The following is a 16,438-nucleotide window of genomic DNA, read 5'->3' as shown; positions in this document are numbered from 1 at the left end:
GGACGCCGCGCCGCTAGCGAAAATTGAGTTGCCTACGCAACTTCGTATCCCCGGTATGAGTCCGAGCAAGATTTTCCTTCTGTACATGTGCGGGAAGCAAAATCTCACGAGGGGACACGCGCGTGAGAGAGATTTCGGCAATTTTTTCCTGCTGCGCATGCGCAGAAGCAAAAAAATTCACCGAAATCCCACATGTACACCCGTCCCCTCGCGAGATTTCACTTCCTATGCATGTGCAGAAACAAAATCTCGCTCGGACGAACGCCAGAGACACGAAGTTGTGTGCACAGCGCACAGGGAGTGACAACCCCCACCTGGGACAACATCCCTCCCCTCCAGGCCCACAATTTCCCACATTTCCATTTCTGGGCCTACCTGATTGAAGGCTCCCCTTCTGCGTCGGGATGTGGCCAGGCGGTATCAGAGCTGCGATGGAAGAAAGAGATGACGTTAAGTTTGGATAAGCCCAAATATCAGGATATGCCAAATCCTGAAACCTTTTTGCCCCTTCCGTCTTGATTCTCACATCCTTCTCTCTCTCTTTCCCCCCATTAGTAATGTAGTTCCACCCCCCAACCGCCCCTCACAGGCTCATCGTGGGGAGAAACGAGAGTCTAAAGCACCAAACGAGTTGTCGTCACTTAGCGACAAAAACAGGGAACGGGAACTCGGTCGTTCTGTGAAGCAGTCCCTAAGTGAAACACCCATGTTACAATCTTCCTGTCACCTTTCCTTTGATTTTTTTTGCAGACCCACAAAAATTATAACTTTGAAAGAACTGTATTTTATACTCTGAATGCAGCTTTTTTTTTCCAGCCCTAACTAACTAGCTGTTACCTTGCAGGCTGTTTCATTGTTACTCTCTGCGAATAATGTTTTCCAAGTCCTAAGTCTTTACAGGTTTTTCCCCCATTGTTCTAACTTGCTCCAGATGTTTCTTTCCAGCCCTAACCAGGTGCTAATGATGTTCCCAGCTCTTTGCTGCTTGCAAGTTCTTTCATTGTTACTCTCTGCAAAGAGTGTTTTCCAAGCCCTAAGTCTTTGGAGGTTTTTTCCCATTGCTCTAATTGCTCCGACTGTTTTTTTCCAGGTGCTAATGATGTTCCCAGCTTTTACTGGCTTGCAAGCTCTTTCATTGTTACCCTCTCAGAATAATTTTTTTAAAGCCCTTAACCAGGAAATAAAACAATACGCCAAAGCTGACCAGACTAAGGATGCTACCCAGATGGATACCTTATAAGCAGATTCTTTTCCCTATTTTCCTCCCCAAAAAGTAAGGTGCGTCTTATACTCCGAAAAATACTGTATTATTTTTCCCCTTGCCAAAGCGACTCTGAACGGTCGTTAAACGGGGCACCACTTCCACCACTAAATGAAGACCGCCTGTATGCACCACCACCCCGAATAAGTTTGAAGAAACAGAAATGGGGCAAAATTGTAATTGTAGCTACGCTGCTCCAGGCTTCCAAAGCAAATATTCTTTGTAGGTTAAGCCCAATGGATTACTTTTATTTTTAAAGAAAAAGTGGTTGGAGAAAAGGAGAGTCGGAAAAGCAATATTTAAACGCTGAAATACTTACTTTTCTTCCCAACCACCTTCACCTTCAGTTTAAGACAAGAGTCTCCGTGCCGGTGAATCGGTTTTGCTAGCCAAGAGAAAAGGAGAGGAAAAATATTTTCAAAAAAATCGAAGAGACTTATTTTTTTTTAAAAAAACAGATGAAATTTTTGTAAAAAATCAGCCGGTAACAATCAGAAAACCACAAGAATTTAAAATATGCCTCTCTCTAGCCTTTGAGTGTTCAAATAAGTAATGTTGCAGAAGTGAGCACTCATATTTTGAAACGGATGCAGTTTTTGGAGCCAAATTTAATGGGCGGGATTCTATTCTATTCTATTCTATTTCTCAATTCTAATATTTCTAAATTCTTATTCTAATTCCATCCCATTCCTTTCCCTTTCAATATTCTATTCTGTTCTGTTCTAATCTAATTCTCAAGTCTAATAATTTTCAAGTCTAATAATTCTAATTCTAATTTATTCTATTCTATTCTAACTCTCAATTCAAAACATATATCTATATTCTATATTCTATTTTCTTTCTTATTCTATTCTAATTTCTAGTTCTACTACTACTACTACTAATAATAATAATAATTTATTAGATTTGTATGCCGCCCCTCTCCGAAGGCTCACAGCAATAATGAACAATATATCAAATCCAATACTTAAAAAACATTTAAAAACCCATATCACTAAAATAACAATACAACTCAATCATACCATACATAAATCATATTGGCAAGGGGATGTCTCAATTTCCCCATGCCAGGCAACATAGGTGGGTTTTCAGCAATTTACAAAAGGCAAGGAGGGTGGGGGCGGTTCTAATCTCCGGGGGGAGTTGAATCCAGAGGGCCGGGGCCGCCACATAGAAGGCTCTTCTCCTGGGGCCCGCCAGACAACATTGTTTAGTCAACAGGACCCGGAGAAGGCCAACTCTGCGGGACCTAATCGGGTGCTGGGATTCGTGCGGCAGAAGGCGGTACCCAAGGTAATTCTAATTCCATCCCAATGTCCTAATCTTATTTTTATCTTTTAATGTTTCCGCCACGGATCAACAAAAAAGCCCGCGAATATTTCCCCCTCATCGCCGAAAGGGAAACTTACAAATATAATAATATTCGTGGCCCTCCCGAAATTCTTTGCCGAGGGTGAACGGCGTGAAGCGCTGGAATTTTTCGGAGAGCCGCTCGGGACCGTGTAGAGCGTCCGGCCGATTGCACTGCCAACGGACTTGCTCCTTGGACCGCGGTTTGCAGGTCTCGTACTCCTCTCGCTCCACCAGGTACAACGTGTATCGCTCCATGGAGTGGACGGGGATGTTGTTATCCTCGTAGTGGGGACAGATGATGTCCAAATATTCGTTCAGCCGCACCTCGACAGTGTAGTCCTCTTGCGCAAACCTAAAAACCGATATAAAAACGAGGCTTAAAAATACGAATGCGCAGAGATGGATCGATTGACGGCCGATTCGCGAGGCCAAAAAGATTCAGGATAATAATAATAATAATAATAATAATAATAATAATAATAATAATAATTTAGATTTGTAGGCCACCCCTCTCCGAAGACTCGGGGGGGCATACTTTGAAATTTGGGACAGATGGCATCCATGGATTCGGCACAGGAAAACTAAATGAAAAGAAAGAGCTAAGATTGAAGCACATTATGTAAATATATATATGTAGAAAATGCATAACGTATTTATTAATTTATTTATTGGATTTGTATACTGCCCCTCTCCATGGACTTATGGCGGTTCACAACCAACATAGAATACATAATAACATAATAAAACAATTTGATCCAATTAATAAGAGTTAAAAGAATTAAAGACATCCTAAAAACTGAAAAACAATTAACATTCATTAGTATAATAGTATATAGAAGAGTAAACCTCTAAGTGTACAAATATTCAGCATAATAGTATAAAATATAAATATATCATCTATTTTATTAAAATAAGACCAAGTGCAGCGCGATTAAATGTATATAAGTTTACAAAATGTAACCAAGCTCAAAAGAAAAATAGATAGATAGATAGATAGATAGATAGATAGATAGATAGATAGAAAGAGAGATATGATATAGATATATAGCTTGAGATAGATAGATAGATAGATAGATAGATAGATAGATAGATAGATAGATAGATAAAGAGAGATATGATATAGATAGATAGATAGCTTGAGATTGATTGATCGATAGATTAGATAGATAGATAGATAGATAGATAGATAGATAGATAGATAAGATAGATAGATAGATTAGATAGCTAGATGATAGCTAGATGATAGCTAGATATAGATAGATTAGATAGCTAGATAGCTAGATAGCTAGATAGCTAGATAGCTAGATAGATAGATAGATAGATAGATAGATAGATAGATAGATAGATAGATAGATAGATAGATACTGTACTTACTGTATTTATTATGGTTGGGTTTTTTTTGTTTTTTTTAAGTGAAAAATTAATAAACTTTATTTTTTTAAAAATATGGAGAATCCTTTATAACTTGACATCTCCATCGTCGTCCTTACTAACAACCTTGCAAGGTAGACCACCCGCCCCCGAGAGAGGAATGGGGATCCACAGCCAAGGAGGCAGACCTACTCAACGGCTACGGGATTCTTTCGACTTGCTTAATAACGAGAGTGGGAGAGACTCGCTTAATGACTAGCTTTAATGCCCACGGTGATTTGCTTAATAACGATAGTGGCCGTGACTAGCTCACTTTAGGGAATCTACGACCCAAGGAGGGAATCCAGGTTTGTTTAACGATGATGTGATCCCCTTAGTGGTTTGCTTAATAAAATAACGGAAAAGGGTGTATAAAGCTTGTTTAATTACTACCTCGCTTAGCAACGGATCTGGCCTTGGGCTGTAGATTCCCTGACTTATGACATGTGGTTGTAAGTCCAGGACTACCTCTAATACAGGCTGACCTTAAGGGCTGCCAGTAGTTAAATAACAAGGAAGAGACCTGTCAATCAATTTAAGAATTAAACTATAAGGTATCCTTTCTTGAGCTTGGATTATTTCAAATCCAGTTTGATTCTCCGTCCAGCGAGGGGATGGACTGCGTTGTTGCCTTTTAATTCCAAATATTGCTAGTTGCATTCTTCAATCCCCTGGCAATTGAAATACATTCGGTGGCATTACCGTCTTTGCTTCGTTGCTGGCTTGTTTTTTAATCTCTTTTTAATCGTGTCGTTTTCCAACAGCGGGCTTTGCAAATCCAATAAACGGAAATTAAACACTTCTCTCTCTCTCTTTTTTTTAATCAAGCATGTCTTGGAATGATCAAGAAGCGCCTGAGAGGGCCTCCAAAACCTGATGGAATAACTCCAGTTCCTATCAGCCACAGCCAAGGTGGGTTCCCTAGGCTAACTCGGCTAAACAATCGGTTTAAAGGCATTAACCTTGTATTTTATCATTATTATTATTATTGGCTTGACAAACAAGCAAGAGACACAAAGATGAGAGACAGGAAGGAACAAATAGATGCTCATTGAGATGGAAGGAATAGATAAATACAGATGGAGAAAGAAGGAAGGAAGGAAGGAAAGAGGAGAAGGAAGGAAGGAAGGAAGGAAAGAGAAGGAAGGAAGGAAGAAAGGAAGGAAGGAAGAGTTAGATGCATATTGAGATGGAAGGAATAAATAAATACAGATGGAGAAAGAAGGAAAGGAAGGAAAGAGGAGAAGGAAGGAAGAAAGGACGGAAGGAAGGAAGAGTTAGATGCATATTGAGATGGAAGGAATAGATAAAATACAGATGGAGAAAGAAGGAAAGGAAGGAAAGAGGAGAAGGAAGGAAGAGAGGAAGGAAGGAATGAATGAAGGAAGAGTTAGATGCATATTGAGATGGAAGGAATAGATAAATACAGATGGAGAAAGAAGGAAAGGAAGGAAAGAGGAGAAGAAAGGAAGGAAGGAAGAGTTAGATGCATATTGAGATGGAAGGAATAGATAAAATACAGATGGAGAAAGAAGGGAAAGAAGGAAAGAAGGAAGGAATAGCAGAATAACAGAGCTGGAAGGGACCTTGGAGATCTTATAGTCCAACCCTCTGCTCAAGCTGGAGATGGACTTGTCCTTGGTCTAACTCTAAAGCAATAACGCAGGGCATCCTCGTCTTACAGAAGTGACCACAGCCCCATGAGAATTTTTTTTAAAAAAAACCAGCTTAGACTCAGCCCAAGTCCTTGCGCTTACGACCGTCACAGAATCCCTACTGACCTGGGATCAAAAGGCAGGCCCTTGGCAACACCAGTATGTTTTTACTTCGGTTGCAAAATCCCAGTGTGTGTGTGTGTGTGTCACATGATCGTCCTTGGGACCCACCCTATCCCAATTTAACAGATAAACAGAGTTGTAAAGGGGCCTTGGAGGTCATCTAGCCCAACCCCAGGCCCCAGTCTCTTTTTAAAAGTTTCTGGGGGATGAAACCTGTGTTAGCAAAAACATCCGAAGAGAAGGATTGAGGGGTCGTGATTTCCGACCGTCTCCAAAGGGGTGAACAGTGCAATCAGGCAGTAGGGAAAGCGAGTCGGATGCTTAGCTGCATAGCTAGAGGTATCACAAGCAGGAAGAGGGAGATTGTGATCCCCTTATATAGAGCGCTGGTGAGACCCCATTTGGAATAATACTGTGTTCAGTTCTGGAGGCCTCACCTCCAAAAAGAGATGGATCAAATTGAACGGGTCCAAAGACAGGCGACAAAAATGGTGGAAAGTTTCAAGCATAAGAGACTTCATGAACTCCATCTGTCTAGTCTGGAGGACAGAAGGGAAAGGGGGGACATGATCAAAGCATTTAAATATGTTAAAGGGTTAAATAAGGTTCAGGAGGGAAGTGTTTTTAATAGGAAAGTGAACACAAGAACAAGGGGGCACTATCTGAGGTCAGTTGGGGGAAAGATCAGAAGCCACGTGAGAAAATATTATTTTACTGAAAGAGGAGTAGATCCTTGGAACAAACTTCCAGCAGACATGGTTGTAACTGAATTGAAACATGCCTGGGATAACCATAGATCCATCCCAAGATAAAATACCGGAAATAGTATAAGGGCAGACGAGATGGACCAGGAGGTCTTCTTCTGCCCTCAATCGTCTATGTTTCTATGTTTCTAAACAAGGTCAACCACGAAACCTGGTTTACCTTGTTCCCAAAAGTCCAGGCAGGACATTAATCTCGTAAGGAGGGAGAAATATACAAGCGAGCGGAGGATCTACACCCGGACGACATTCCAAAGGCGAAGTTAGTTATTAAAGGTTTCTCCGCTTCCCCACGCAGCTGGGAACGGAGGGAACAAACCACGGCTTCTCCCAAACCGGTTTGACGGGGCCTCCCTTCGCCAAGGCGGCCGATCCTTTGGCAGAACAATAAACCACTTTTAAGCGCCCTTAAAAGAGAGATACAGCACAGGTGGTGCCCTGGGGGGGTTCCCACCACCCAAGATCTGACAACCCCCCCTTGGCAAATATTTACCCAGGAAGGTGGGCAAAAAAGGGGGAATCCTGGCTAATTATTATTATTATTATTATTATTATTATTATTATTATTATTATTATTATTTAGATTTGTATGCCGCCCCTCTTCGCAGACTCTGCAGGCTAAGTTGGAGAGGGAGAAATGAAAGAAATAAAAATAAAATAAAGTAAAGTAAAGTAAAGTAAAGTAAAGTAAAGTACAGTAAAGTAAAATAAAATAAAATAAAATAAAATAAAATAATAAAATAAAATAAAATAAAATAAAATAAAATAAAATAAAATAAAAATAAAAATACATTCAGGGTTTGGGAAGCTGGCAAGCCAACGGCAGCGAAAGGCGAAAATTTTAGTTGAGCTGGAATGGATGTGTGTGTGTTTGTGTGTGTTGCTGTGTTTGTGTGATGCCCAAATTCAGTGAAAGGTGAACATTTTAGTTCAGCTGGAATGGGTGTGTATTTGTGTGTGTGCTTGTGTGTCTATGTGTGTGGTGCCCAGGTGAAAATTTTAGTTCAGCTGGAATGGGTGTGTATTTGTGTGTGTGTTTGTGTGTCTATGTGTGTGGTGCCCGAATGCAGCAAAAAGCGAAAATTTTAATTGAGCTGGAGTGTGTGTGTGTATGTGTGTGTTTGTATGTTGCCTTAATCTACAGATGAAGAAATAAAATAATGATCCCAGGTGCCGGAAGCCACAAACCAGATGTTCTGCAGATGTTGCCCTACCGTCTTTTTGGTCCTGAACATCTGGGGAAAGTATTTTGGGCTCCCGAAGAAACAAGAGAGTGAAAAATTCAGGAGGTGGCATTTTATTTGAGGAGGATCAAGAAAAAAGGGGGTTTATGCAGGAATTAAATGGGCATTGGACTATAAGATCTCCAAGGTCCCTTCCACTCTTGTTATTCTGCTATTCTTCCTTCCTTCCTTCTTTCCTTCCTTCCTTTCTTCTTTCATTCCTCCGCCTCCAATTCCCTTCCTTCCTTCCTTTGTTTTCCTTCCTTCCTTCCCTTCCCTCCTTTCCTTCCTTCCTTCCTCTACCTCCAATTCCCTTCCTTCTTTTTCCTTCCTTCCTTCCTCTACCTCCAATTCCCTTCCTTCCTTTTCCTTCCTTCCTTTTCCTTCCTTCCTCTACCTCCAATTCCCTTCCTTCCTTCCTTCCTCTACCTCCAATTCCCTTCCTTCCTTTTCCTTCCTTCCTTCCTTTTCCTTCCTTCCTTCCTTCCTCTACCTCCAATTCTCTTCCTTTCTTCCTTCCTTTTCCTTCCTTCCTTCCTTCCTCTACCTCCAATTCCCTTCCTTCCTTTTCCTTCCTTCCTTCCTTCTTCTACCTCCAATTCTCTTCCTTTCTTCCTTCCTTTTCCTTCCTTCCTTCCTTCCTTCTTCTACCTCCAATTCTCTTCCTTCCTTCCTTCCTTCCTTCCTTTTCCTTCCTTCCTCTACCTCCAATTCCCTTCCTTCCTTTTCCTTCCTTCCTTCCTCCCTCTCTTCTCCATCACTGGGGTTTTTTTTTTTAAAAAAGAAGCAACTGCACAGCCATTCATCCAGAACAGTCTATAGAGGCTCTCCTGCTTGGAGCTGGGGGTTGGGCTAGATGACCTCCAAGATCCCTTCCGACTGTAGTCATCTAGCAGCCAAATGGGTTATGATTTCCTCCGCCCCCCCCCCCGCCAGTCTTAAAAACACAGCCCCTCCCTCTGTTTTCCTCCCTGGAGTTGTCACCACCAGGCGCTTGACCAAACAACCCTCTTCTGTCTCAAGGAGAAAAGAGGAAAAACTTTGCAAGATGTTTTTCTCGCCCAGAAAAAATAACAGGAGGGAGGCTTAGGCTTCCTGCCCCGAATAACCCTGGCGCCGTCCCTTGGCTGCTGGCCAAAGCCTGGCGGGAAGGAAGAGGCCCCAGGCCAGCAGGACGCCCGCCCGTCCTGGGAAAGGAGGGCTTGGTTGACCCCCTCTTACTAACTTTCCCCCCTCCGCGCCTGGCCTGGCCAAGATTTCTTTCCACCTGGTTGAGTTTCTGCAATGTGGATCCAAAGTCCAGGCCTTTTTAAAAAAAATTAAAAATTAAAAGAGGGGGAGGAGGAGGAGGGAGGGGATGTTGTGCGTAACGTCTACAAGTTTAATTTGATTTATTAAAATGTATAAGCCGCTCAATTCCTTGCAAACGTTGTGTGGCATACAATTAAAATAACAACAACAACAATAATATAAAACAGTTAAAACCCCAGAAATAAAAACAATAGGAAGCTTCTCAAGGTGAAGCAAACTAAGGACCAGTACAGAAAAACTGTAACTCAATGTGTAGTAGTAGTAGTAGTAGTAGTAGTAGTAGTAATAGTAATAATAATAATAACAACAACAACAATATAAAACAGTTAAAACCCCAGAAATAAAAACAATCATTCAACGGACATTCAAAGATGGGAGACCCTCCTCATTTTCACCCGCTTTCCGAAGCTGCATGTAGTCGCAAGGGACCTTAGAGGTCATCTAGACCAGCCTGACCCTTAACAGGTTCAACGGAGACAGAAGGGACCTTAGAGGTCACCTAGGGAGACCCTACCACCATTTCTGACCCTGCTTAGATGACTCTCTTCTGATTTTCTGACGACGTGATAGAGTGCTCCTTCAAGTGGAGGCTCCATCTCCTCCGTCGATTCTCAGCAGAGTTGGAAGGGGCGTTAAAGGTCTTCTAGCCCAGCCCCTCAAGCAGGAGACACAAGGTCCCTTCCAGCTCTGTTATTCTGCTATCCCTTCCTTCCTTGCTTCCTTCCTTCCTTCTCTCCTTCTTTCTTTCCTTGCTTCCTTCCTTTTTTCCTTCCTTCTCTCCTTCTTTCTCTTTCTTTCTTTCCTTCCTTCTCTCCTTCTTTCTTTCCTTCCTTCCTTCCTTCTCTCCTTCTTTCTTTCCTTCCTTCCTTCCTTTTTTCCTTCCTTCTCTCCTTTCTTACTTCTCCTTCCTTCCTTCTCCATCACTGGGTTTTTTTTAAAAAAAGAAGCAACTGTGCACAGCCATTAATCTGGAATAGGTTTTCCTGCTTTGAGCCAGGGGTTAGACTAGAAGACCTCGGAAGTCTCTTCTAATGCTGATATTCTGTTAAAAACCTTCCTTCTACCAGTTATGACATCCCTGAGAGGTAGCCTAGCTCCAAAATCACCAAGTCAGCTTCTCTGGAGCAGAAGAAGGATTAAGAACCTCGTAGCTCCTTGCTTACTGCAGAGTCACCTGAACGCTGAGTGGCAAATCAACAGAATTAATAAATACATCATTCGACGCCTTCACATCTTCCTGTCTTCCTTCAATCTAGGTTCCTTCTTGGGCCCGTGGCAAAGGAAGAGGGGAGGTGTAGTCCTGACAGAGGGGTCCCCAAACCTGGCAACTTTGAAGACTGGTGGACTTCAACTCCCAGAATCCCCCAGCCAATGGGGAATTGTCTACATCAGAGGCCTTCAAACCTGGCAACTTTAAGAACTTGTGGACTTCAACTCCCAGAATCCCCCAGCCAATGGGGAATTGTCTACACCAGAGGCCTTCAAACTTGGCAACTTTAAGAACTTGTGGACTTCAACTCCCAGAATCCCCCAGCCAATGGGGAATTGTCTACATCAGAGGCCTTCAAACCTGGCAACTTTAAGAACTTGTGGACTTCAACTCCCAGAATCCCCCAGCCAATGGGGAATTGTCTACATCAGAGGCCTTCAAACCTGGCAACTTTAAGAACTTGTGGACTTCAACTCCCAGAATCCCCCAGCCAATGGGGAATTGTCTACACCAGAGGCCTTCAAACTTGGCAACTTTGAAGACTTGTGGACTTCAACTCCCAGAATCCCCCAGCCAGCATAGTTTGAAGACCTCTGGTATAGACAATTTCTGCTTGATTGGGGGATTCTGGGAGTTGTAGTCCACAAGTCTTCAAAGTTGCCAAGTTTGAAGGCCTCGGTCTTGACATCTGGCAGCCTGCTGCTAAGAATTTATATTTATATTTATATTTATATTTATATTTATATTTATATTTATATTTATATTTATATTTATATTTATATTTATATTTATATTTATATTTATATTTATATTTATATTTATATTTATATTTATATTTATATTTATATTTATAGAACTATATTCAAAGCAGCACGAAGCTTACAACTTCAGCCTGATGATGGTGAATGTGATTTCACCGAAACGTCGCATAGAAAACATGTGATACATACATACATACATACATATTTGCAAACAGACACCCATTTAATGTGTGTGTGTGTGTGATGTTTTTTGTCGAGTCTATAGTATAAATCTACACTACAGATCTATAGTCGTCTCCCTTCCTTTTCATTATCAGCAAAAATATATTACACACACATACACACACACATAATGTATCGCTGGTTGCAAAAATAAATAAAAGAAAAATAACCAGGGAAATCGGGATATGGACAAACTGAGGAGGAGGAGGAGGAGGAGAGGAGACCACCTGGAGAGGCCCCAGCCTTGAGGCGTTCACAACAGGACACAGCTGCCCCCGGTTTCTTGGCAAAGCCAAACAATCTCCGCGAAAACAAGGTTGTTTTAACCCTCCCACTGCCACAAAACGACCCACAATCTCTTCAAAACCCAGCAGGGAAACTTTGCGCTCGCCCTATGCTCAGAGGCACATCTCCACCTCCACACGTCCTGCAAATTCCAGGAACGTCACCCCCCCAAAATAAGAGAACCCCAGAAAAAGACAAGAAACCTTTTTCCTGACTTGCCCGAATCTCTCCCCGCCCCCCCCCCAGAGTCCCAATCCCCCCCCACACCCCAAATTTTAACCGGGTTCAACCCCAAGTAAGCAGTTAAGTGATAACCCCGCCTTGCTCGAAGGGAGATTTGCAGACGGCGGGTTGCAGAATGACCTCGGGAAGAAGAGAAAGAGGCGCCTGTCATCGGAACTCCCCGCCACTTGAAAGCCCAGCTCCAGACTGGCAAAGCATTATACATGTGATGAGATAGGAGCTGGTTAGAAAGGAGTTTATTAGGAAGCACCGCGGCTTAGCGTTGAAGATAATAAGAGATTTTTGTTGTAATGAAGTTGGAATGAAGTATTAAGGCTTGAATTAAAAAAACAAGAACATTGGTTTATCTGGATGACAAAATTAAGGGAGTTGTGGCAATAGGGAAAAAATGATGTATTATACGGAAATCAAATAAGTATGAATTTAGAATTGTTTTGTGTGATTGCATATGGTTTACTGACACGACACTGCCTTTTATTGTAATGAAAATAGATGGTATATTACATTGTATAATTGCATGTGGAAAGGAATTTTTTTCTTAAAAAAAAATTACCCAGGAAAAAAGAAAGGACTTTCTCTCTCTCTCTCTTTCTTTCTTTCCTTCCTTCCTTCCTTCTTTCTTTCTCTCTTTCTTTCTTACTTACTCTTTCTTTCTCTCTCTCTCTCTCTTTCTTTCTTTCCTTCCTTCTTTCTCTTTCTTTCTCTCCCTCTTTCTCTTCCTTTCCTTCCTTCCTTCTTTTTTCTTTCTTTCTCTCTCTTTCTCTTTCCTTCTTTCTTTCTCTCTTTCTTTCCTGCTTTCTCTTTCTTTCTCTCTTTTTCCTTCCTTCTTTTTTTCTTTTTTTCTTTCTTTCTCTCTCTCTCTCTCTCTTTCTTTATTTCTCTCTCTCTCTCTTTTTCTTTCTTTCCTTCTTTCTCTCTTTTTCTTTTTTCCTTCTCTCTCTCTCTTTCTTTCTTTCATAGGCCACCCTTCTCCAAGCAGACTCAGGGCAGCTTACAAGGGTAAAAAAACCCATAATAATAAAATACAATTATAATGAGAGAAGGTTTCCAAACCTTCTCTCCTGGCTTCAAACATTTGAAGGGTATTTTTATTATTATTATTTCTACCAGATTGGCAAGAGACGCCGGCCGAGTAGATGCTACTAGGAAGAGCAAGGAGGCACACCGAGGAGTATCTGCAACCTGGGAGCCGTCTGGGAGAGCCCCGTGGCCAGATAGGCGTCCGATAAATGTAAGGATCATAACAATAACAACTGCCGCTGCCCACTCCCTTCCGAGCGAGGCTGCCTCCTCCCGTTTTCACGCCCGTGTGACTGTTCCCAGGTGCGGGCCAGGTGCCAAGGCAGGCCTACACACAGTGGCTATTTACAAATCCCAGCTCTCTCTCCCCCTGCCAGTCCCTCCTCCAAGGTGGAGAATAAGGGGGGCCTCCTGCCCAGTAACCCCCCACCCTTCTCCCTCTGGGGTCTTCCCCTTCCCACAACAGTTGGCAGGAAGGAAACCCCCCACAGCTGTCCATCAAAAGTTTGGCTGGGGGGGGTTAACTTTCGGCTAGAGAGAGAGAGAGAGATGCGAAAGGGGGGGAACGGGTGTGCAAGTGTGCAAATTTGCACGGAGCACCCTATCTGGCAAGGCTTTGGAGCTGGCACCCGGGGGTTTGCAACAAGGGCCCAGTTTGGGGTGCCACCGAAAAACAGGGAAGGTGTTGGGACATTTTTGACTCGGGAAGTGGACATCGGGTAGCTGGGAATGGGGTATTTATTTGTTTATTAGTTAGTTAGTTAGTTAGTTAGTTAGTTAGTTAGTTAGTTAGTTAGTTAGTTAGTTACTTACTTACTTACTTACTTACTTACTTACTTACTTACTTACTTACTTTGTATGCCGCTCCGAGTCTTCGGAGAGGGGCGGCATACAAATCTAATTAATAATAATAATAATAATAATAATAATAATAATAATAATACTTAATTAATTAGTTAGTTAAATTCCTATGCCCCCCTTCTCCGCAGACTCAGAGAATAAAATACAATGCAAAATAGACAGGAGAAATCCAACCGAAAACAACCCTGAAACCCCAAAGATATAAAACCAGGTATTCACATTCATGGTTTGGGGGCGCTCGGGATGGGGGGGGGGAACACCCCTTCTCCCCTTTGCAGGAAACTGGGGGGGATGCAAAGGCTGGCCGGGTCTTAAATTGAGGCGGTGGGCTCGCTTGTGAACCCAAAACGCAGCCAAAAGCGCATTTTGCCAGTCTTCCAAATAATTCCCCCTTTGGGGTGGGGTGGGGGGGTCTGGAAGCCTGCTGGGTGGCCGGGCAAGCCAGAGGGGCCTCCGATGAAACTGGAGACCCCCCGTTTTCCCCCGATCCGGGGAAGGGGGGAGAGAAGAGGGGGGTCGCAGAAGGCGCGCCTCGCTCCCTCTCCAAGCGCGCAGGAGCCAGCCTGGAGGGCGCCTTATTAAGGAGAGGACCGGCCCAAATCGGGGGGATTGCTTGAAAGGACTGGGGGTTGGGGGGGGGTCTCTGCCCCTCCGAGCCTAGAAGCTGCCCTGCGCCCCCTCCCGGTCTCTCTCCCAGAGCCCCCCCCCCCCCCCAGCGGACGCGAACTCACTTGGGGTTGGTGCTGTTCCAAAACACCGTGTGCCTTTGTCCGGATACCAGGCTCAGGGCGCAGCAGAGACCGAGGAGGGGGGTCCACGGTGGGAGATCCATCAGCCCGCAGTCTCCACTCTTCTTTCTTTCTTTCTTTCTTTCTTTCTTTCTTTCTTTTCCTTCTTTCTTTCCTCCTTCCTGTCTGTCTGTGTGTCTTCTTTCTTTCTTTCTCTTTCTTTCTTTCTTTTTTCTCTTTCTTTCCTTCTTTCCTTTCCTGTCCTTCTTACCCCTGTCCTTTCCTCTCTTCTCCTTTTCCTCTCTCTCTCTTTCTTTCCTTCCCTTTCTGTTTGCTTCTTCCCTTCTTGCTTGCTCGCTTGCTTTGCTCGCCTCCTCCGACGGCGCGCACCAGCTCAGACTCGCTCGTTCGCCCTGGGGCGCTCCCGCCTTCGCTCCGTGCCGCGCTGGCTGCCTCGCCTAAACCGAGCCAGGCGTCCCAGCCCTGCTTTTAAGTACTGGGCGGAGGGGCCGCCCCTGCCGGGCCGACGAGAAAAAGAGAGAGAGAGAGAGAGAAGCGAAGGGAGCGAGGCGGGGTTGCCGGCTGAGTGACCCCAAGCGGCGGCCGTGGCTCGACGCCTTGCCTTGGGCGAGCGCCAGACACGCTGCGCTTAGACAGCAATTGTCGCCAAACAAGTCAAACGTCGTCTTTCCAGGAGCAGCGGGTTGGGCTAGAGGACCTCTGGGTGCCCCTTCCGACTCTTATTATTCTCTATATTCTCTGTGAGCAGGAATAAGAGGAGATCTCATATATCATATATATTTTCTTCCTTTCATATATCTTCTCCTCTATTTTATATTTTTATTTATATATATTACCTCATTTTGGACAAAATAAAAATAAATAAATAAATAAATAAATAAATAAATAAATAAATAAATAAATAAATAAATAAATAAATAAATAAATAAATAAATAAATAAATAGGTCTCCAAGGTCCGGTCCAACTGTGTTATTCTCTATTCTGAGTAGGGGGTGGGCTAGAGGACCTCTGGGTGCCCCTTCCGACTCTTATTATTCTCTATATTCTCTGTGAGCAGGAATAAGAGGAGATCTCATATATCATATATATTTTCTTCCTTTCATATATCTTCTCCTCTATTTTATATTTTTCTTTATATATATTACCTCATTTTGGACAAAATAAATAGATAGATAGATAGATAGATAGATAGATAGATAGATAGATAGATAGATAGATAGATAGATAGATAGATAGATAAATAGGTCTTCAAGGTCCGGTCCAACTGTGTTATTCTCTATTCTGAGCAGGGGGTGGGCTAGAGGACTTCTGGGTGCCCCTTCCAACTTGGGACTAGAAGACCTCTGGGTGCCCCTTCCAATTTGGGACTAGAAGACCTCTAGGTGCCCCTTCCAATTTGGGACTAGAAGACCTCTAGGTGCCCCTTCCAATTTGGGACTAAAGACCTCTGGCTGTCCCTTATACCATTTCAGGCAGGTGGCTGTCTAATCTCTCTGTTATTCTCTATTTTCTGAGTGGAGGGGGTGGGTGGGGGTGGGCTAGAAGACCACTGGGTGTCCCTTCCAACGTGGGAAAAGGCAACTCAGCGGCAGGAGCATCGTCCTCCTTCAGAAGTCGTGGGTGCTCCAACTTTTTAAGGGTTTCTCGGAAGAGATTTAGACAGCCATTTAGTCTGAAACGGTATTAGGGTCACCGGCTCAAGCAGGGGGTCAGACTAGATGACCTCCAAGGTCCCTTCCCATTCTATTATTCTCTATTCTGAGCAGTGGGTTGGACTAGATGACCTCCTAGGTCCCTTACGACTCTGTTATTCAGCATCCCTGCTCCGAGTCCTCGGAGAGGGGCAGCATGCAAATCTAAATAATAATAATAATAATAATAATAATTATTATTATTATTATTATTATTATTATCATTATCATTATTATTATTGTATTATTATTATTATTATTATTATTATTATTATTATTATTATTATTATTATCCCCA

The 16,438-nt window shown here is 43.1% G+C and overlaps 1 protein-coding gene across 1 annotated transcript; it reads right to left on the bottom strand.

The window, feature by feature from the left end:
• Window positions 1–13: 13 nt before the first annotated feature.
• EFNA1 (ephrin A1) lies at window positions 14–14,952 on the bottom strand. Its single transcript, XM_070766593.1, has 4 exons — window positions 14,431–14,952; window positions 2,671–2,966; window positions 1,581–1,646; window positions 14–426 (listed from the first exon to the last, which is right to left on the bottom strand). The coding sequence occupies exons 1-4, from the start codon at window positions 14,529–14,531 to the stop codon at window positions 14–16; spliced, it is 876 nt and encodes a 291-aa protein (XP_070622694.1). The 5' UTR covers window positions 14,532–14,952.
• Window positions 14,953–16,438: the final 1,486 nt, after the last annotated feature.

This window comes from Erythrolamprus reginae, chromosome 13, assembly GCF_031021105.1.
Source record: "Erythrolamprus reginae isolate rEryReg1 chromosome 13, rEryReg1.hap1, whole genome shotgun sequence".
In the NCBI taxonomy this organism is placed as follows: domain Eukaryota; kingdom Metazoa; phylum Chordata; class Lepidosauria; order Squamata; family Dipsadidae; genus Erythrolamprus; species Erythrolamprus reginae.
This window is presented reverse-complemented; position numbering and strand designations above follow the sequence as displayed.

What these genes read in the sequence shown, in the direction of transcription:
- EFNA1 (XM_070766593.1), bottom strand. Translation starts at nt 14,531, where the DNA reads ATGGATCTCCCACCGTGGACCCCCCTCCTCGGTCTCTGCTGCGCCCTG. An exon ending in TGGAACAGCACCAACCCCAA is followed by an intron (nt 2,967 to 14,430) that starts GTGAGTTCGCGT and finishes ATCGGTTTTTAG; the next exon opens with GTTTGCGCAAGAGGACTACA. An exon ending in CCACGAATATTATTATATTT is followed by an intron (nt 1,647 to 2,670) that starts GTAAGTTTCCCT and finishes TCTCTTGGCTAG; the next exon opens with CAAAACCGATTCACCGGCAC.